The 22,551-nt window shown below is 40.4% G+C and overlaps 2 protein-coding genes across 2 annotated transcripts; both read right to left on the bottom strand.

Annotated features, from left to right (window-relative positions):
* Window positions 1-8,595: 8,595 nt before the first annotated feature.
* LOC308322482 (uncharacterized protein) lies at window positions 8,596-12,368 on the bottom strand. Its single transcript, XM_080773761.1, has 6 exons — window positions 12,308-12,368; window positions 12,160-12,195; window positions 10,623-10,736; window positions 10,103-10,141; window positions 9,881-9,961; window positions 8,596-8,677 (listed from the first exon to the last, which is right to left on the bottom strand). The coding sequence occupies exons 1-6, from the start codon at window positions 12,329-12,331 to the stop codon at window positions 8,651-8,653; spliced, it is 321 nt and encodes a 106-aa protein (XP_080629887.1). The 5' UTR covers window positions 12,332-12,368; the 3' UTR covers window positions 8,596-8,650.
* Window positions 12,369-17,499: 5,131 nt separating this feature from the next.
* On the bottom strand, window positions 17,500-21,355 carry cetn4 (centrin 4). Its single transcript, XM_080774080.1, has 5 exons — window positions 21,233-21,355; window positions 20,073-20,231; window positions 19,195-19,323; window positions 18,485-18,622; window positions 17,500-17,734 (listed from the first exon to the last, which is right to left on the bottom strand). The coding sequence occupies exons 1-5, from the start codon at window positions 21,233-21,235 to the stop codon at window positions 17,645-17,647; spliced, it is 519 nt and encodes a 172-aa protein (XP_080630206.1). The 5' UTR covers window positions 21,236-21,355; the 3' UTR covers window positions 17,500-17,644.
* Window positions 21,356-22,551: the final 1,196 nt, after the last annotated feature.

The raw sequence follows: 22,551 nt of genomic DNA, 5'->3' as shown, positions 1-22,551 counted from the left end.
TACATTTATACACTCTGAGTTAAATTAAGATTGATTTTACAATATAAATTGGGGGGTCCCAGAGATAGAAATGTCATTAAATGGGTGTCCGTAGCCTAATGGATGTAAATCTGGGGGTCCTTGAAATGAAACGGGTTGAGAATCTCTGCTAGAGCCGTAAAAATCTTCTCTTATGGGGGTCCCTGGCATATCTCTTCAAATGGGGGTCCGCGGGATAATTAGTGTCAACTTAGGGGTCCTTGACATGAAACAGTTTGGGAACCACTGCACTAGTAGGCCCTACTAGTGGTCCTCAAACATTTTATTTGCAAGGACCACCATGACTCTGAGTGTGTACACTACAAATGGAACTCTATCAAGGTTCAAGGTTCTTTATTATTACCCTTAGACAAAGGGCCTGCATACAAGCTTAGCCCTTATGCCCATGTTGCTGCAGTGCAGCGCCAAAATATGTGTCCATTTGGTTCCATTTGTACACTCAGAGACTAGTTACAGACCTGTTGTGGTCATTCAGGGCTATATCTTTAAGTGTTTCTGGTCATATTATTGTCCGCTCATTTCGTACGTCCGTGGCATTTTTTTAAATTTAAATTCAAAATGTTGGCCAAAAAAGTCCACCACGAGCCAGCATGGCGGTGACCCCCGGCAGTGGTCATTGGTAGTGTTGTGTTGTCAGAGTTACTGCTAGTCTCTCAAGCCAGACAACTAGTCCATCATCGACGAATTCCCTTCCGTTTGCACAGACTGTTTAGGGCCCAACTGTGTGAGTGAGGCAACAGTCTAGCTCAAAAGACTATTAATATTCCACTGTTTATGCAATGTGCTGTTGATTTATTTTCCGAACGGAGAATATGTCAGGAAACACTTCTTGATCTTTCCAGCATTTGTATACTCTTTATATACAAGTTTATACACTGGGAGATGTGAACGCCTTCTCTACAGAGCGCTGTAGCCCAGTCCTGCAGTAGGCCAATATCCCAATTATCATCATCGCCTTATCGCATTTATTTGATATAATCACACTTATTGTTTGCAATAAACATCATAATCATCTCTGTGTTGAAAAAGTTTAATATTTTTCTAATATTTTCAAAAATAGTGGATATGGCAGATCTACAAGCTCAAAAGTTGTGAAACTTTTGACATTTGAGCTTGCAGATCGATTATTTCCACTGTTCCATTTTAAGTATAAAGTTAATATATTATTAGTGCTATAATATAATGTAGCTAAAGTCTAAAATGGCACAGATGCTTTCCCATTTCTTCCCATTTCCCATTCCCATTTTGGACTGATATGAGGCTGATTTTTTTATGAAAAACTTAAAATATTTATATAGCAGGATAAAAAAAAAATACATTTTTGAATACTGTACATACTGTACAGAACCCCAAGAGGGGTTCCCATCCAGAAGGGTGGCCAGACTAAACAGACATCTTGTCTAACCTTGAGATGAATTGGACGGGGTAGCACTTTATTAAGTACACATACTACAGTAGGTACATGTGGTGTCCCACCAGCCAGACTGTTGCCTCCCACAATTTTCAAATGCTTCCGGTCGTACAGTCTGTCGAATCTCTGCTGTCGGGAGGAAACCTCATAACTCCAAAATGTTCATTTTTCAGGAAATTAAAAATATACATTTTTCAGGAAATTTAGAAAATCTTACATTTTTTAAAAGCAAAGCAATACAGCCTCATCAAAGTTGGTATTGTAACTTTATATTACCCCTGCCCTGAATGACACATTTTTTGAATTATGTATATGTAAACATGTAACATTTTCCCCCTAAGATACATTAAGTCATGTGGAAAACTTGTGGACACGTTGAAAACAACTTTTATACATTTAACCACTTGAACCCCAGCATCCCTATTCTGCAGGTGACGTTCACCGCTCGGTCACCGCTCGAGTTAGATCAGCTAACTCAGGGAAGCTGGCAGAACCTTCACTAACACTCCACACGTACCAGACTCTTCTCCCTTCTGGCTCCCAACCTATGGAATGAAATCCCCATTTACAATTAGAACCGCAGACTCACTCCTAAACTTCTGCCACAGTCTGAAAACCCACCTCTTCAGACTCCACCTTAGCCCGTAGCACTTAGCATTGACGACCTTGCAGGTGTACGCAAAGGCTAAAATATGTCATTTAGATACATATTATGTAGACATGGCATTCTATAGTGTATACTTATAGTGTCATTGTACAGATATTCTACTGTTAGACAGACTGTTAGACACACGTGTGGGACCGGCCCACAGGTTTGTCATCTGCGGCCGAGCCTGCCTCACACTTGCTGGTCTTCGCAGCCACAGCAGAAGCTGTGTCAAGACCTAACTCCCAGGAATGCCTACTGAGTGGTAAAAAACTACTTTCTGGCCTTGACAGCCCATGCATCCAAACATAAAAGTCCTATCTGATTGCATTAAACAATGTTAAACTCACCCTTTGAATACAACAAGCATACATCAGTCTGTTGCGAAGGTGTGAGTGAGGCCTAAGCATGCGCATACCCTCTATTGCAGTATTGGTACTTTTACTTAAGTAAAACACTTGAGTACTTTTTCCACCACATATTGCTAGTGGAGCACTAGGGAGGAAATATATTTCCTCAGATAACTGAAAGGAAGGGCATCTCCGCTCCTCACACCTACAGATAAAGGGGGATTACCCCTGAATAGAACTGCATCACTTGAGAAAACCCACACCTCACCACATGTTGTACTGAGCATCATAACACCTTCTTTGTGTGCTTCAGTGCTGGTCTTCACCAGTAGTGGAAAAAACGATTTTTTTTATTTTTTATAGCAGAGCTTGAATTGTAGACGTAGATGTATATACGGCTGTGGTTAATGTATGTTGTGTAATAATAATTAAAATCCACAAAGTAAAGTTTTCAAATAATTGCAGTGGAGTAAAAAGTATAATATTTGCCATGGCGATGCGGTGGAGTAGAAGTAGAAGTAGAAGTACTGAAAATTGGAAATACTCTAGTAAAGTAAGATTTTCCAAGAGTGTACTAACTTGAGTAAATGTACTTACAGTATTTTATGCCACTGGTCTTCACCACACCTTGGTTTCAAGGGCACAATACTCTCGTTTCCTCAGGGCAGAATTTTGTACACTCAGATGAGCACTAAAATGACTGAAAAAAAGTGGGTGGGGGGAATGTGGGAATATCTTGCGGGGGCATCCCCATTGTTTCCATGTCTAAATGAAGACATACTGTACCTTGTTCACGCCACATCCCATTGGCAGATAACTTTCTATAACCTGAAAATGCTTTTTTAAAGTACTGTGTTTGACCAGGCAGGGCACATGTTGTCATACTTCCAGTACTTAGATGGCCTTGGGGTTGCATAAAATTGTTTCCTGGTAAAAGTAAATAATCAGAGCGAAGTGTAATTATTAGATTATTGTGTGCATGTAGTTTGTTCCCCACTTACCTTAGGGTTTAGGGTTAGCGTAATAGGTTTCTGGTTTAAGGACTTCAGTGTTTTGTACTATACAATTGTATGTTTGCTTTGTTGAAGAGTCTGAGCAATTATTTTATGCCAGTGTTAATTTTTAGTTGGCTAAGACTAGATAGTTTAAGTAGCCTAGGCAGGCCTAAAGTTCAATGGATTGTTCAAAGACTGAGCTTAAATCAGAATTTGCTACTGAAAGTAACTAAGACCAAGTTGCTAAAATACTTTAATCTTACTAGAATTACTAAAATCACTAGGTTAGGTTTCTGGTTTAGGTTTAGGTTTATTCTAAGGCCCCTTTTCCACTAGCAAGGTGGAACCAGAACTTTCCAGAACCTGAACGGATTCAGGATTTAGAAGACATTTGTAGAATCTAGTGTCCATTCTTGTTACAAAGTCCAAGAGGCCCCTATACCTTTATTTCAGTTCTAAATGGATTAAGACCTGAGGACCCGATTCTACAAAATGCCTTCCAAATCCTAACAGTTTCCTGAAAAAAGTACAGTATGTTGCTACTGTAAATCAGTGGTTCTCAGTTCTCAGTGATTCTTTTTCATGTCAAGGACCCCCAAATATATATTTGGCCGCGGACCACCATCTCAAAAATATTTAGTTCCAGGGATCTCCAGAAGAAAAGACTTGTGTTAACGCTTGAAATTAATATTCATATTCAAAGATTTGAATATAGAGCGCCGAAGTCCTGACCGTCACTCGCTCGTCCCCTCGATTCCCCTGGTTCATGGAAGTAATTTCTCTATGGAGAATAACATGGGGTCATCTTGAAATCGTTTCATATAAGCGTAAAAAACAAACTGCCCCGGCGTTATTGTCGGGGAGGTTTCTCTGTATCGTTTGCCACAGTTAGTCACTCATATTGAGAGTACAGTACAGTGACTTGAAACAGGGGTCAGAAGTAAACGGCAGTACGAGCAGTGTTAGTAGCATGAGCAGGTTGAACAGATCTGAGAGAAAGAGGAAGGTTGTTCCAGTCAAATGGAGCTTTGTAATGGAATAACCTGCATCCGGATTCAGAGAATATTCTTCTGGGAATAGCAAAGTAGGGATGTTGAGTATTTCTAAGTGGGTATGGGGATGTATATAGTACCAGTGACTGTTTCAGGTATGGAGTGCAGTTGAAGTGCACACATTTAAAGATGAATTGGTACCAGTGAAGTTGTCTTCTTGCCTTAGGCTGCAGCCAGTCAAGTGAACTGTATAAGGAACAGTGGTGTGTTTGGTATAGGCACCTCAGTACGAATTGGCATAGTGAGTTATTTAATACATTTAGAGGTTTGAGAATGGTTTCTGTGGTGTTCTGATAGACTATGTCGGCGTAATCTACAATGGGGAGTAGTACTTGGTTAATGATTGGTGAGGGCTGCGTTAAGGGTTGGGAGAGGGTTAGGTTTAGGTGTGCTGCCCCGTGGGAGGTTAGGGTGAGGGTTTGAGATATCGGACCAATGGTACGTATGTCTAACCAAAAGCATGCACCCGAAATCCCCAGCACGTCTCTGGGAACTCCACCAGGGTGACACCTGCTGAAAACACAAGACACCTGTCATACGGAGACTTTAAAACACAAGACACCTGTCATACGGAGACTTTAAAACACAAGACACCTGTCATACGGAGACTTTAAAACACAAGACACCTGTCATAGGGAGACTTTAAAACACAAGACACCTGTCATACGGAGACTTTAAAACACAAGACACCTGTCATAGGGAGACTTTAAAACACAAGACACCTGTCATAGGGAGACTTTAAAACACAAGACACCTGTCATAGGGAGACTTTAAAACACAAGACACCTGTCATACGGAGACTTTAAAACACAAGACACCTGTCATAGGGAGACTTTAAAACACAAGACACCTGTCATACGGAGACTTTAAAACACAAGACACCTGTCATACGGAGACTTTAAAACACAAGACACCTGTCATACGGAGACTTTAAAACACAAGACACCTGTCATACGGAGACTTTAAAACACAAGACACCTGTCATAGGGAGACTTTAAAACACAAGACACCTGTCATAGGGAGACTTTAAAACACAAGACACCTGTCATAGGGAGACTTTAAAACACAAGACACCTGTCATAGGGAGACTTTAAAACACAAGACACCTGTCATAGGGAGACTTTAAAACACAAGACACCTGTCATACGGAGACTTTAAAACACAAGACACCTGTCATAGGGAGACTTTAAAACACAAGACACCTGTCATACGGAGACGTTGCTGTTGTTGGCGTGTGGTTTATAGCCTTATACCCAGATGACTTTGAGGAAGCACAAAACAACATAACATGTTTTGTTTGGGCAAGTGCTGTTTTACGGTATCTCTCTGTTTAATCACAGTTAATCACGTACAGCCTCAAGGGCTTATACTATGAGGCCCACCACACATCTGACAAAGGAAACACAAAACAACCTCCTGATGTAGTGCGGGATCCGGGTATTGATTGATTTATTGAAGTGATTATTAACAGTTTGCAGAATTACAGTACATTTCAAGCACAACTCAATACAAAAACTGTTAACTTGTGAGTCAAGAACTTGAGAAAGCCCGGAGGGGCGAAACGTTGTTGTATTTAGGTTGAAATAAAAAAAGACGGGGAGCAGAACTATATCATGTGCGGACGTTCCACTTTTTTCTTCATTCAGTAATCTTTTGGGTCCAGCACCGTATTCTGAAACTGGGATGTGCATTCCTTCTTTACATATTTTCAGGTGCATCCATGCGATGTATTTTTTTGTTATAGTTATTCTATTTATAGTGACTCATAGGAATAGACTATGTGACAACCAGGTATAGTCTGGTGACCACCGGAGAGACGGGTGCCAGCCGGAATGTAGACGGCACCCGGGTGAGCAGTATGGGTTAGCGCCCCAGAATGTGTCCTCCGTGAGGAGGAAGCCCAACAAACCTTGGTGAGGCCTTTAGGAGGGCCATTATAATCCACCACTCCTGAATGGAGTGCCTGTTGCTGGGAGTCTGGTGCAACGCACAGATCCTGGGCTTGTGAGAGCAGGAGTGGACCTGGTGAGACCGTAGGAGTGGCCCGAACATGAGTTAACCCACAGAGCCTAGTCCTTCCATGCGCCTGCAGAATTTGGTTCTCCCAGTCCCGGCAGAGTAGTTCCGGAGCAACGGATTGTGTGGCCTTGCTCTTTCCCTGATGGACTGATCGAGGGTAGCTACTGGGATGTAAATCGGGATTTGATCAACCCCGGCTGGATCCCGAAACCCTGTTGAACTCAGGAAACATCACTGAGGATACGTCCCAGGTGCATCCATGCAATGTATTTTTTTGTCAGTATGCAACCATAAGTGCAAAATAAGCCATTACGACGCCATCAAGGACTGCCAAAATGTTGTTTAGACCACAATATCAACTGTACATATTTAGTCGACTAAAATAGGTTGTTTTTTCGACTAAAACTTTTCAGATGACTAAAGTGAAAACTATGACCAAACTAAATCAAAATTTGCTGTCAAAATTAACACTGGTCAAAACATGAACCAATAGACAGTATATGGAATGAATTGACAACTGGTAAAATTATATATATATATATATATATATATATAATTCCCTGCCTAAAATTACAGTTAGTCAAATGAAAACGAATACATTGCACACAAAAGCCAAGAGTCAAAGAACCCATGCCTTTTTCAGTTATTTAATATTTTCCCACAAATATTGTATTTCCAGTAAAGTATTCAATGTGAACACAAGTATAGAGTATACCATTAATATGCATTGCATGTACTTATTAGACGATGTGAGAACTAGGAGAGTAGGAGTGCACAGGTATATTTGAATAAATTACAACTTACATTCAATAACAGGTAGGTAGGGTACGTGATTTTCTTTGGTTAAAATAAGTGTTACAAATAAATACAGTGTTTCATTGAGTGACACACAGAGAAGGAGAAGTCTGCAGTCCGCGCAGTCTTTGCTTCAACAGTGTTTCATTTTGTTAAAACATCAACATTATTCAGGACATGACGTTTTGGCCGTGAATAATGTTGGTGTTTTAACAAAAATGAACACTGTTGGAGCAAAGACTACATGTGTGCAGACTTCTCCTTCTCTGTATGCATCTACCTTTTGCCCAGCACCAGCGAGGAACTGGATGTGTGCAATAAGCCACCTGCTTTTTAAACTGTTACAGTGAGAGTGAGTCTCCATATGTCTCCGAACTTATCACAGAAAATGCATTCTCAGGTCGGGATACCGATTTCATCCAATCAGCATAGAGATCGGGAGTCAGGGTACAGATTAAACAAGTGGAATTGTAAGTGATGACACAAAGCAATGAGCAGACAACATTGGTACTGGAACACTATAAAAAATAAGCTGATGAATGAATGGCTACTCTCTCCTGATTGGCTGACATTTTGTCACCTACCTGAACGTGTATTTTCTGTTTATTAAAGAGCTGGAGAGAAGGGGAGACCCCTGTTACTGAACAAACACTCTAGTCCAGTGGTCCGGGGACCCCCAGGGGTCCTTGAGGGAGTTCCAGGGGGTCCCCAGCTAAATGATAATTAGGAACAAATGGACCTTTATTGGTCTGTAACTCAGAGAGTGTACAAATGGACCCTAACAGGTCCATTTAATTCCATTTGTACACTCGGAGTTAAATTAACATTGATTTTACAATATAAATTGGGGGTCCCAGAGATAGAAATGCCATTAAATGGGGGTCTGTAGACTAATGCATGTCAAACTGGGGGTCCTTGAAATTAAACGGGCTGAGAATCACTGCTAGAGCCGTAAAAATATTCTCTTACGGGGGTCCCTGGCATATATTTTTCAAATGGGGGTCCGTGGGATAATTAGTGTCAATTTGAGGGTCCTTGACATGAAAAAGTTTGGGAAACACTGCTCTAGTCTATAGCAATGATGACTATCAGAATATAGTGATTTAACCTTTTAACAAAAAGGTTTTGTTATACCGGTAACCAAAAACTATTGTCCACTAGGTGGAGCCAAAGCAGCATTTTTCCCCCCCACAAAAACATTCTTATGAGCCTGAGAGGGGCTAAAATGCCTCTTATTTAAATAAATATTAAATAAATTAAATATTAATAAATGAAATGGCCAAAGTGGCCTTTCAGACAATAGTGCACATTCAGCCCTCAGTCAGTCGCTGGAGGTCCTTTTCTCAAGATCCCATCCTGCTGCTCAGGGCCTGTGGGAGGAGGACATTTGATTGGACATTGTTTAGTACACTTGGTTCCCAAACTCTGGATCGGGACCCAATTGGGGGTCGCTATTGTTATATGAGTCACCTTACTTCTTGTTTCCTATGTTTGGTTTTTAATTATTTGTATTTTTAAAACATTTCCAAAAAAGTGAAACTTTTCATGAATTAAAAACAACTTTGATGAATTAGAACAAATATTTAAGAACTAATGACAATAGAAGGTCTACAAGCTCACAACGTCACTTTCCGTTGTGAGCTTGTAGATCTGCTATTTTCACTAGTTTGCGTCCTGGGAGAATATCTAATTAATGTTTTGGGTCATGGGCTAAAACGTTTGGCAACCACTGGTTTTAGTACTGCAGAACAACACACATTCTATATAAATAAGTGAAATTAATATTAGGCCTATGTATAGAGTTTGTATTGCACCGGGGTGGCGGTGGCTCAGGGGTAGAGTGGCCGGATTGTAACCAGTTCAAACCCGGGCTTCCCCAGCGTTAGTGTCAAAGTCCTTGAACAAGACACTGAACCCCAAATTGCTCCTGATGTGCAGGTTGGTGCCTTGCATGGTTTCCGCCACCATCAGTATATGAATGTGTGTGTGAATGGGTGAATATATGTGAATATATGAATATATGCACAATAAAGACATGGTGAGTGGTGCGTTAACACGACCGGATTAAGGTTGGTGAGGGGTGCGTTAATTAAGGTTGGTGAGGGGTGCGTTAAGGGCTGGGAGAGGGTTAGGTTTAGGTGTGCTGCCCCATGGGAGGTTAGGGTTAGAGTGAGGGTTTGAGATAGGTTTTAACTTGTAGGACTAATGACTAGTCTGAACTTGAAACCCTAAATACAAAGGGAATTCATTGCACATAACCACACCAAGGGGTCTAATGAAGTACTGTCACCTCATAAACACAAGAAAAACTGGGAAAAATACAAAAATCAGTGTAGTGTAGTGTGTATTCTCTGTAAACCAGTGGTTCACAAACATTTTAGCTCGAGACCCAAAATAAATATTTGCCCGGGAGCCCGGGACCCAAACTAATGGAAATGGCAGATCGACAAGCTCACAACATGCCAACTTTGCGTTGCGTTGCGGTTTCACTACTTACTACATTTCTGATTATGTCGTCATAATCAAACCAGAGATTATCTTTTGTTTATATTGATGAAAACGATCCCCAGTACCTTTTGAATGAGAGACTCCAGCTGATTAATAAATTCGGTGGCATCCCTCTTTGGATGGGAGTCGCAGGTTTCACATTCTCTCTAGAAGGATGGTCAGAAAAAAACACGTTGGGAAATCAATCCTTCACAATCCACACAATACTAATATAATAACTTTTTGACACCTATGGTGTCACATTCAATTACAGTACACACTTATGTGTACTAACTTTTAACACTTACAGGGGTGCATTCTGCATCCAATGCCTTCATGGCGGTCTTCTACAATAAGAGACGAGAGCATAATTGTGTTAGAATGTGTAGTCTAATGATGTAAATGGGATATTTCACTTTCACAAAAAAAGGTCATATCGTCTACTCAGGCTTATGTGAATACCCCGGACAGTTTTTAAGTTGCTTGATTCAGTATTTATTTGTTTTATATTCATTATTAGCTGCCCGGGCCCCCTTCCTATACAAACCCATTGCCACTTCAAACTCCATTTTAACCATTTTAGATTCATCGAAAACACCCCTCCTTGATATTGTTCCTCTAATTGGGAACAATATCATAGTCACCAAAACCAAGGACGGGTGTTTGTCAAGAAACCCAAAAGACAAGTTACACGTTACATCTACATTAAATTACATCTAAATACTGAATCAAGCAACTTAAAAACTGTGAAAGTGAAATATCCCTTTTAAATAGTTTTTTCAGACATAATAAATAGCCTTAGAAAGGTCTGATTTCCCTGTCACTTACGGTCAGTGGACTGCGGAGACTTTTCAAAAGTTTTCTCTGTGTGGTTTTCTTTGTCGCACTGAGGCTGGCCAGGTTCGACTGGAAACAATCCAAAGCTTCTTCACTGCAGCAGGCCTGTTCAATGATAAAAGCAGATGCATGGTTAGAAGAGGAACAGTTCCCCCCCCCCCCCCCCCCCCCAGAGGCAAAGATTTGAGTTAAAAAGGATCTTGTAGATCTGCTATTTTTCAATAGCTAAAATATAACATAATGCTTAAAACACCAAAAGGGGTTATCGTTCAGAATGGGCTAGAGTCTAGACAAACAACCAATATTTGTATTATGTTTTATATATACACCAAAACCAGAGCTACGTGCTCTGACAACTCAGGCAATTAATTAATACAGTTGCAACCGCTATATTAATGGCAAGTATTTCATACAGCTTAAGTTAAAAAAAATTAAACACAGGAAGGATTTTCTAAAGCGATGTGAGGAAGTCTCACAGTTTGTGTGATTACTCATCACTTTTCTCTTCAGCGTGCACTAGCTAACACCTCTGAAAACAACAAATGATCTGGATCTCGGGTTGACTCAGTCTTAGATCAAAAGTGTGCAGGGAACCCGCAAAGTAAACTAATACAATTACTGCCACCATTTGATGCCATTTATTGATATTGTGTAGATTACATATTTTCAACATGATATACTAGGTTGTTCTTAACTATTTTATTTACACAGGTTTTAATATGCTTCGCAAAACAAATTACATTACAGGTGGCTCTGGTGCCAATGCTGCTATTGTATTCCTTACTGATTCACTTCCCAAATAGCATCGCACGTTATTCTAGCATCTAGAGTCTAGACAAACAACCAATATTTGTATTATGTTTTATATCTAAAGTAGGATATAGTCTAATGTCCATAATGTCTAGATGTAGTGTATACAGACAGCGACATTTATATTAAAACTGTATCTTGCCTAAGTGGGATCAATTAGAAACTATATGTTAAATTATAACATACAATATTTGGATATATGTAGAATTTCCTGATTACATATCACATTTCATCCATTCCTACATTTGTCTACCACTAGCACACTACTGTAAGGAGAGTCACCGGCACTCCAGTGTTGGTTTTGGCAGCACATTTTGATTTTAGTTTTAGTCATAGTCTCTTGAATAGTTTTCATTTCGTTTTTGTGACATTTTAGTCACCGGGAATGTCTTAGTGTTAGTCTATAATTTTAGTCGACTAAATCTACAGTTGATTTAGTCGACTAAAATTTATTTTGGCGGGCCTTGATGCCGTAGTAATGGCTGTTTTTACATTTGCTGAAAATAGCTGATCTACAAGCTCACAAGAGCTTGTAGATCTGCTATTTTCAGCATGCAACCAAGTGTAAAATGACTTCTACTGGATCTCTTGTACACTAGCCCCTTCCTAAAATGTTAGTCTAGTTTTGTTGAAGAAATTGTCAATATATTTAGTCTTAGTTTTAGTCATCATAGCTGAGTTTTTATTTAGTTTATTTGTATAGTACAAATATACTTACAGTATTCTGTGGCGTGTTTAGCATCACGTCAGTATGCTGCAAGACAGAAACCAGTAAAACATGTATTTAGTCGTAGCAGCAGGTGCAATGCACCTGGTGCATTCGTATACAAGCAAGAGTGCATGTAAAAACCACACAACTGACTTACCTGCACATGTTTCTTCAGCAGCATTAAATCCTCCCGGGTTTCTTTCAGTATCCGATCCACATCATTTGAACCCTTGGCCAACAAGGCACAGAAGGTGACTGCAAGAAGGCATACAACAAGTAGCTTCATTTTGTCAGTGTGGATGAAGGGTGCCAGATATAGTCAAAGGTTGCTTTTTTTCTATAAGATGTTTTCAGGTCAGGTCAGGTCAGGTAACCTGCTTGCTTACATGCCTCGCTTACCTGTTTTATACCTATTCCTCAGGACAAAGAAAAAAACACTCAAAGAGACTGTTGGAAAACGGCAGAAACTATTGAGTGAGTAATGACCCATTCTTTTCCACTGGCAGTCGCCACTACGTGAGCCGAGTATCGAGTCAGGCACCACATGCATAACGTAGGGGGGGGGGGGGGCCCTATGCGAAGTGAATGCACACTGCTCGCTGTTATCACAGCAAGACGGCACTTCCCATTTTCAATCTGAATCAGCAGCACCGTATAGCCGTGTCGTGTTAAGTGTCATACTGTAGGTGTTTTAACTGATAAACCTTGAGCACATTCACTCCATCACAGAACCCTGTTGCAACAACAGGAAACCATTTGAAGTATTACTGACAAGCCACAGGAAAACCGAGGGAACCCTGCTGTATTTCTACAGGCAACCCCTGTAATTAGGAAGAGTTGAGGAAGTCTAAACGTGTTTGTCAAGACCAGTGCACGACCCTTGTGTAGGCTACTTCAGAGTTTTTTTGTTTGTTACTTAATTAGTGTTTGTTAATTGCTTTGAGCACATTTTGTTTTTAAATTTGGATAGGTGCTGGAATAAAGTGGGTGGCACCCCAGGGCTATTAGATTAGATGACCTTTATTATCCACCATGGATAATCGTTTTGCTCGGGTCAATGCATAGGCTATACGTTTACAGTACCTGAGGCATTATGTAATTGAAACACATTGTAATTATTATGCTGGTTAAACCCATCTGAACCTAAACATTCACCATGGAAGTGCTACATTTCGAATCTTCAAAAGTGTTGTTTGTTGTTGAAGACAGTATTACAGTATTGTGATTGGGATTGTATTAGATTGTGAAAACTTACACACTTTCAGCTTGTTTTATCCTGCAAGGTTTCACTATGGACTCGGAGCACAATTTTTCAGTGAATGAATGAAAGATGTCTTGGTATTGGTCACAAAGACATAACAAATCTCGGGAATACTAATAAAAAATATAAAAGATGTAGGAATCACTACCAGTGCCACTGTGCTGGGTGAGCTACAGATTACAAATTGGCTCGGTCAAGCGGATCATTAACCAACATTGTGCATGTGGTACATCAAATCACACACAAATATGTACCCAACGTTGACATTTTTTGTCTAGATGTCTTTTGGTGGCTTCAAACTACTGTAGGTATTTAACATTAATACAGACCCTCATAATATGTTTTTTTTAAGAGCTCCAACAATATCGACTTTAAATACATTTATTTGAATTCCATGTGTCCAACAATGGTAATTCTGTTTTCTTTGGCGCCATTGGGATAGTTGGCCTAAATTAATTCATTACCCTATCATACACGCTATGATCTTGTAGATCTGCTGAAAATAAATAAATGAAGCAAACATTTTAACTCAAACCTTTGGCTTCTGGGGGTCCCTGGGACAACAGATTTTGTGATGGGCACCCACGGCCAAATACACCTCATCTTGGGGGCAGTGTTGCCAACTTAGCGGATTTGTCGTCATATTTAGCTTCTTTCCAGACCCCCCTAGCGACTGAATTAGTGAAAAGCTTCTGGCGAGAAATCTAGCTTTTTTCCCCTGGTGAATTGGGGACAAATCGTGTTGACAGGCGCCAGATATGCGCCAGAGATAAAAATCATTTTTTTTTTTTTCTCAGCCTCAAATCCGCTAAATTGGCAAAACTAAAAGTGGTCGGCGCGTCTGGTCTGGCTCACAGGTCACAGCAGGCTCAGTGGCTTCCTCGGCTCGGTTATGTGCACACTGCACAGACTGTCTACCAGTGCTTCCTCCTTTCTTGCTCTGCCTAGGCGAGTGCGCTCCGGTGCGGTATTTCCGAACGCGCCCCTCGAGCTCGACAGAGCAAGAAAGGAGGAAGCACTGGCAGCTCAGTTTAGTCTGCTAGTAAAAATAAAATACACACTCGGATGCATAAAGTATTAACCTTCTAATTCCTGTATGGATCGGAACAAAATAGCGTTCTAAACATTAGTTGAATTGAGGTATGTTTTTTTTATATTACAATGAGTTTAAACGATGTGTTATCAAATGAAGAGATGATACAAACTAAGTGCACATAAATGACAAATGTTTTTCTGGGCTGGCTACATATTTTCGTTGCTAGGGGCGCATAAAAGTCGCTAGGGACGCAAAAAAGTCGCTAGGGGCGGCGCGCGCTACGCGCGCGCATATCCCACCCCTGGCGACTTTTAGCGACTTTTCGAGGAGCCACTAGCTACTTCCGTCACTGGAGAGTTGGCAACACTGCTTGGGGGTCGTTGACATGAAAGAGTTTGAGAACCACTGATATAGGAACATACTGTGGCACCACCCAGGAATAAATAGTATAGTATAGTATTCATATAGCAATTCATGACAATTAATTAATTCCTTTGCACATGCATGATCACACTTAATGCAAGTGATGCAAAGTGTACACAATATATATCTATTCATATTTTATTTAAAAGCATCGTTTGTCTAGTCTAGTGCAGACTGCATCATCGCTCCAGGTTGGTGGAAATGTAGCAGGCTAGCAGCCATAAGGACAGTGATTCACACTAGGATTCCATTCACTGTCAGGACTAGTATATACCTTTGGTTTCGGTGGCAAGTCTACTGCAACCAGACTGTAGGAAGTGAGCGAGTGTGACGACTGCGAGAGGAAACCCCTTGTCGCCTTTAATCTCTCTAGTTCAGCGCATGGGAAACGGTGTGTGGGGGCAGGGCAGGCGCTAGAGAAATGGCTTCTCTCTCTACTGAGAGAGAAGGGTTCCCCCCCCGGATGGAGGTCACTCCATGGAGTCATGTTATGATATAGGGGAAGGCCCTCCCTGGCCTCCCTTGCTCGGTATACGTCCGTGACGTAGCAAGATGCGCATCATCCCCGTCATGTCAGCAGTCCCTGTGCTGGTTGCGGAGTCCCTTCAGTTGTCCACTATCTAGTGTGAGCTTGAGTAGATTTCAAATTCACAAGATTTTCCTGCCGACTAGTTTCAAGGGTCTTGTTGAGAAAAGAAGACACACAGTGTAAAGAAAGATGTGTATGGTCTTGTCTTAATCCATTAAGACCATGTGGACGATTCTACAAATGCCTACTAAATGCTAAACTTGTGTTTCTAATGTCAGTGGTACTGGTACTCAAACTTTTTCATGTCAAGGAACCCCAAAATTATATGTATTTGGCCGAGCACCCCTGATCTCAGAATATGTTGTTCCAGAAACCACACAGAAACAAACATCTCAGTTTGCCTATTCAAAGATTGAAGAGATACTGTATGATGTCCCATTGTTGGAGGGGGGTAACAAATAGTCAAAACTGTGAAAAGACGGAAAATAATTGGTTACTCCGGTCAGGTTTTTTGACTGATCCCGATCACCGATTATTTTAACTCACGATCGACTGATACAATTGTTTTTGCGTAAGGACAATATTTCCAAAATTATTATGTCAAAAGCCACGGCAAAACTGTTCCTGACTGAATTTTAATTTCACAGTATGCAGAATGGGTACATTTCAAACGAAAGCAATACAAGTCAATAGAAAAACAGTTACTTTGTGGACGAACCATGATTAGTGCCGTGACTTTTTTCCACCCTAAAACATGATCATCAGGTATTATTATATGAGGAAGAATTTGTTCAAAAATGTGTAATTTGTTAAAATGTAGTTTGTATGTTGACACGCCTACCAGTTCATTGCGAATGCAATGAGCAGCTTACTATGGAAGCCAGGCAAAACTATTATTGTGAGAATGATGGCTTCCATTTTCACTTTTCAGGAATAGAAAGCCTGCAGTTTCTATTAGCTTGGATTCCCCATCGATGATGTCACTGGTGTTTCTGAACTGCCCACAGCCCTCCTATGAGACACAGACCGAGTAGAAAAAATATAGTGCTATTTTATCATGATCATTATAGTGAGTATGAAGATAGGTTGAAAAGTGGTGAAGTGGTCCTTTAACTCGAGTCGCCATCTCTGGTGCCTATCACCGATCGAGTCATTTGAAAATGAGATAAAAATAATAATCGTTTCTACGTATTTAATCTGAATCTGCACCCAGCAGGCCAGCATAGGCCTACTAGGATATAATTGTTGCACAAGTCAAGAAAAAAGGTAAGATGAAGGTGGTGTGTTTTGTTTTTCCACAAATTATTCAGAGAGAGCGTGAGAGTGAGTAAAAGTGAGCAGATTGTGTGGGTGGGGGATTGCCTCTGTCTGCCCTTTTTTGTTGGGCACTTAGGAAGAAATAAGTTGTTAGCTGATTCGTGTTTTCCTTGCTTACTGTCGTTCTAAATCGCGTCTGCTAAATGTCTACATTTCCATTTGTTAGTTATTCACCAATTCATAAAATGTGTATGAAATCTGGCAAATATAGCAGCATTACCTACTTACTATACTTAACTGCATTATTATAGTTATCGAAGCTATTGTCTCACAATAATGATTGTACTTTGCTTTTTTTTTTTTTAGCTTTTTTTTTTTAATGTGTGTGATCGACTGTGTTCAGATAACAAAGCCTCTGCCACCAAGACCACCAGTGCCACCACTTATCCCTAAACTACTTTTCTTTTCTTTAACTACTGTATTCATAAACAAAAATACACATTGTGAGCTTGCATGTAGATTGGCTAAATAGTAATGAAAAGGCAAAGAAGTTTAGGAATAAGGAATAACTGGCGAAAATAGGGCCCCTAATGTCATTGTCCTTGGGGATGACAGTGGTTAAAATAATTTAAACCATACTTTAACTATTCAAAAAAAGACTCTTGCAAAACACGTCCATGGTTCTGACATTGTCCTATAATAATGCATGATGCGACCGTCATCTTTCTATTACTTCTTCATCATATTTATTTGTCAGATTTAAAATGACGGTCCCATTGTTCATTAGGATAATACCAGACAGAAGCAGGGAATGAGGCTAACATGGTTAACTCCTTGACCACAGGGTTTTTATTTATTTATTTACAAACGAGATGAAATCTCACAATATAAAAAGCTAATGCTCCTGTATAAATTGTCCTTGGAATAACCAAAGGTGGATTTTCTTTTACAAAAATCAGTAATGCATTACCGGTAAAAAATACAATATTCAGTACAAATTGGTTTTCTTCATTATCCTCAGAAACTCCTCCTCGTTGACCTCTCCGTCTCCGTCGCGATCTGCCTCGTCAATCATTTCCTAACGAATCACAGATGGAAGTGATTTAAAATATATACTGTATGTACACAGTTAAATGTAAATGCAGTGAGTTCACAGTTGAATAGACTCTGCATAGACTCTGGGTGGGGCATGCATTTCCAACTTGTTCCAAGTAGGCCAGTGCCCAACGGGCAACGCTCTAGTAATGTGCAAACATTAGGGACGATATCAATATTCAATATAATTACCGTAATTGCTGTTATGGCAAATAACCGATATAACCGATGTCGATAAAAAGTTATAATAATTGTCCGTTCTGAAAGAAATGCTTATAAAAACTGAATTTGGAAAAAGCAATGCTTCTTTCTTTATTTCAAAACTAGGAATACACCATTATTGAAATGTTGTATGCCGATATCCCAACATAAACAGCTTGAATTTATTTTTGTCTTGAAAGCTTCCTCAGAAAACACTGATAGAATCCGCAGGCTTCATCATAACAAAAGGCTTCTTTTTCCTTTTTCTCAACATAATTATTATAAAATATCTGCTAAAACTTAAACCGATATGTTATTTTCTATTTTGATACCGATATTGCATTTTTAAGGCCAATATCGTCTGATATATGCGATGACCGATTAATCCCGAGCAAAAATCAGCAACCGGGCAGCGCTAAAATAGGCCAATGTAAAAAGTGACATTTCTTTTTCTGCCTTTTACAGCAATCGGACACTGCGCTCATGATTTGAGGCATTTTTTTCAAAAAGAGCCACTCCAGCAAAAACACACCTGTAACTCCTCGTCTGTCAGGTTTTCACCCAGCTCCTTAGCAACTCTCTTGAGATTTCTGAAGGAGATCTTCCCCGTTCCGTCATCGTCGAACAACCGGAAAGCCTTCATTATTTCCTCCTTTGAGTCCTTTTCACTCTGATAAACAATTAATCAAAAAATGACATGTGGTGATCATATACAGTCTCAATCTAAAGGCCCAGTAAACGTTATGTTGTAAAAAAAACAGTGATATCCCTGTCGCTACTCGCTAATCGCTAATAACCTGAAATGATTTTCATGGTCCGAATACCAGTTTCATCCAATCAGGAGAGAAAGCTCATACAGGATAATACAACAAAGAAATGAGCAGACATAATTGGAACTGGAACACTGTAAAATGTAAGCTGATACATGGGTGCTCCTTCCCGATTGGCTGGAATTGGCAACCCACCTTAAAATGTTTGTTTCTTTTTAGTAAAGAGCTGGGAAGACCACTGTTGCGGAACAAACACTGCAATGATTACTATCAGAATATAGAGCTTTTACTTTTAACAAGAACATTTTTGTTTTGACCAAAGAAATATCACTTCGTTCGTACACTACGAACAGTGTACAAATGGATACTTGATTCCATTTGTACACGCACAAAAACATTATCCAGGATGAAATGGGTCAGGTGATTATGCTATATTTCTCTCCCAAAAAAGAAACTATTTACACTCACTCACCATTTTCTGCGTCATCATGCCAAGAAAGTCACTGAAGTCAATTGTTCCGGAGCCCTCCTTATCTATGTCTGAAATCATCTTCTTGATTTCTTCTTTCTTTGGTTCAAAGCCGAGGGCTCTCATGGCGACCTGAAGGAATAGACCACGAAACACTTTGAGGAGTTTGAGCACACTATTTGACCATGTGAGAGTTACATCTGCAGTTTTGTATAGAATGTACACAATACACATACAGTACAGTATGTATATACGTAGAGTGTGTGTGTGTGTGTGTGTGTGTGTGTGTGTGTGTGTGTATATTGAAGAGCGAGAGGTCCACTGACTCCAGTCCATACACACTTATTGAATGACAATACAGGTCAAAATCACATTTTAACACATTAATGCAAACAAAGAAGCAAAATAAACAGCTATCCCAATATAAATACAATTTTGCTTGTTTATACAAGGCATTGTGAGAATGTGAAACAAAACGTAATGCTTCAACTCCTACAATTCCAAATTGCTTGTCAGTTTGGTGGGTCCCCTGTTGAAATGGGATTATTTGGGGGTGGGGGGAGAGTGTGACTAATCATTGTGTATATTCCTGCACTATACCTACATCCAGTGATCTTGGTACATAGAAATTGATCTATTTGAAGATTCTGACTTTCAAATGTACATAATCTTTGTTTTGATTGTATTGTGCGTTGGCAATGTAAACATATGTTTTCTCATGCCAATAAAGCCCTTTGCATTTAATTGAATTGTGTGTGTGTGTGTGTGTGTGTGTGTGTGTGTGTGTGTGTGTGTGTGTGTGTGTGGGGGGGGGGGGGGGGGGGGGTCACGGCCTGAAAAGGTTGAGAACCTGCTCAGATCAGAAGAGGTTAAGAACCAACCTTGAGTTCCTTCACGTCTATGGTGCCTGTTCCCTCAGCGTCGAACAGATCAAAGGCTTCTCGGATCTCCTGCTTTTGTTCCTCCGTTAACTCCGGTTTTGGCCCGGCAGGCTTCTTCCTCTGGCTGGCAGTGGGAGTGGGTTTTCGATAGCCTGTCGCCTGCGAAATCATAGCAATACGCGGTGGGTTTTAGAGCAGTGGTTCTCACACATGTTTGGCTCAGGGCAGTGGGCACCCCTATAAATAGGGGTGCCGTTTTTTCCATCCACGGCACCCATGAATTGTAGCATCCAAATTCCAAATATGCCATGGCACCCAACCCTGGTTTAGAAGCTGCTATGAATAAGTATTATGTATCATAAACAGATACAGGATAGTTTGGCACTTATAGGGAGGATCTGGGCAATCTCAATGTAAAATTGGCTGAGCCTGGCAGTCGATGATCGCTGGTGGGGCGCTTGTTTTACAGGTTAGGTTAAGATTAGGTTCAGGCATAGGTTTTTGTGAGGTAATAGGGTTAGGTTTAGGCATAGTTTATGTGAGGTTGAGTTAGGAATCCCAGGCTCATCAAAAAAAGAGAGTCAGTTTCAGTTGTCAACAATAAACAGATGCCGTGTTGAATGAAGGAACCCTGTTCAAGAGAGCACTAATAAGAAAACACATGAAAGAAACCCAAGACTATCATTGGCCATAAAACATTAAGTATACATGATTGAATGACACTTTGTTATCCTTTGACAACTTGTTTGCCACACAATGATTCATGGATATACAGGGTTTGTCGCAATTGTAGAAATATAAGACGTCAACTGTATTCTTAGCCCTGAAACATGACTGGCATGAGAGCGTCATGTGAACCATGGCTAGCATATTCTAATCATGTAATGTTTTCCAAATGGAAAAGGTGCCCACTCTTCCTTGGTGTCCAGACTGCCCACTGCTCACCCATCCTGTTGTTATTATAGAAACAGGTTTACGATTGGACACGTTAGCTTCCCAAACAGACAGACAGAGAAGCGTGTTAGCTTCGGTGTCCATGTCATTTAGCAGGCGACGTTGTTTTCAAAGTTATTTCTCACTGAAACTAACTCACTGCACTAAAAACGAAACATGTAACGTAACAGTTGTACTGATCTATTATTAGAGAAAAGCAAGCATACCATTTCCTGATGACTTGAGGAGGACGGAGTGATCAACGTAATGTGAACTGAACGGATGACAACAAAACAAAGTAAGCTGAGCAGCAACCTATGGCAACCAACAACAACAAAACGAGCGACGGACGGACGGGTCAAGTTTTAGCTCCGTGTAAAGTGACAAGAATCTTATCCAATCGACACACAGATCCACCAGGCGTTGCCAGTCTTGGCAAATCACAAAGTAAAGTGGGCGGGACACATGGCTTCTGCCAATCGTTTAGTTCGTTTTCTTCTTCTTGTAATAATGGGGTTTCCGGCAAGTGAGTGTTGACGCCGTGACATATTACTGCCCTCCACAGTCCAGGATTGATTGATTGATTGATTGATTGATTGAAATATTTATTAACAGTTTGTAGAATTACAGTACATTTTAAGCACAAACTCAATACAGAGACTGTTAACTGTGAGTGGACGACCCAATTAAGCATTACACTTGTTTACAATAGGGTCCACAATGTTCAATTCATCAAAAAGGATGATATTGCGGTCACTGATAGAAGCATTGTGATTGATTGATTGATTGAATTATGTAACAGTTTGCAGAATTACAAGCACAACTCAATATTAAAAACACTAACAGTGAGTGGACGACCCAATAAAGCACTGCACTTGTTTACAAGAGGGTCCACCTTGTTCAATTCATCATACCATTTAGAGACATTAAGAGTTTAATACATTTGAAAAGTTGAAATGGGACATTGTGCATAATGAGTACTTTTACCTATAGGTTCCATCCTGGAGGTAAATCTTTCCGGCCACCAACGTAATCACAAAACTTAGAGAACAAGATTCCTATACAGGATCTCCTCACTGTTCAACAAAAACAGCTTGAAGACCCTAAACAGGAGCCCTCGTACAAGGTTTCTTCGACTATGCATACACCTATAGCTGGTACCACAGCACAGCACCACAAAGGCTCTTAAAACAACTCTCCAGACTTCCCAAAACAAACTGGTCAGGCTACTACTTGGCCTCACTCCCCGAACCCACCTCACCCCTGCCCACTTTGACAGGCTGGAATGGACGGCTGCAATTCGAAACTGGCCCCCGTATCCTTTATACATGATTTCCTGTTTAAAATAATTGCCCTTGTCATAGTTTTAGGGCCTATACCCAATAAAAACCTTGATGTGGCATTATGATATATGAATCCCACAAGTGTCTTATACCTCTTGGAGTGTACAGGCAGGGATGAGGTGTGTGTGTGTGTGTGTGTGTGTGTGTGTGTGTGTGTGTGTGTGTGTGTGTGTGTGTGTGTGTGTGTGTGTGTGTGTGTGTGT

Source organism: Protomyctophum bolini (assembly GCF_963924005.1).
Source record: "Protomyctophum bolini genome assembly, chromosome: 10".
Lineage (NCBI taxonomy): Eukaryota > Metazoa > Chordata > Actinopteri > Myctophiformes > Myctophidae > Protomyctophum > Protomyctophum bolini.
The sequence above is the reverse complement of the archived record's forward strand: the minus strand, read 5'-3'. Positions and strand labels throughout refer to the sequence as shown.

Excerpts from the sequence above, each read along its gene's own strand:
- LOC308322482 (XM_080773761.1), bottom strand. The coding sequence starts at position 12,331 with ATGCTGCTGAAGAAACATGTGCAG. Across the intron at positions 10,142-10,622 it reads GTCTCCGCAGTCCACTGACC|AAGACCGCCATGAAGGCATT; the intron begins GTAAGTGACAGG and ends CTCTTATTGTAG. Across the intron at positions 8,678-9,880 it reads TGGAGTCTCTCATTCAAAAG|GCCCTGAGCAGCAGGATGGG; the intron begins GTACTGGGGATC and ends CTCCTCCCACAG.
- cetn4 (XM_080774080.1), bottom strand. Across the intron at positions 19,324-20,072 it reads TAGACGTGAAGGAACTCAAG|GTCGCCATGAGAGCCCTCGG; the intron begins GTTGGTTCTTAA and ends CTATTCCTTCAG. Across the intron at positions 17,735-18,484 it reads TGACAGACGAGGAGTTACAG|GAAATGATTGACGAGGCAGA; the intron begins GTGTGTTTTTGC and ends GTGATTCGTTAG.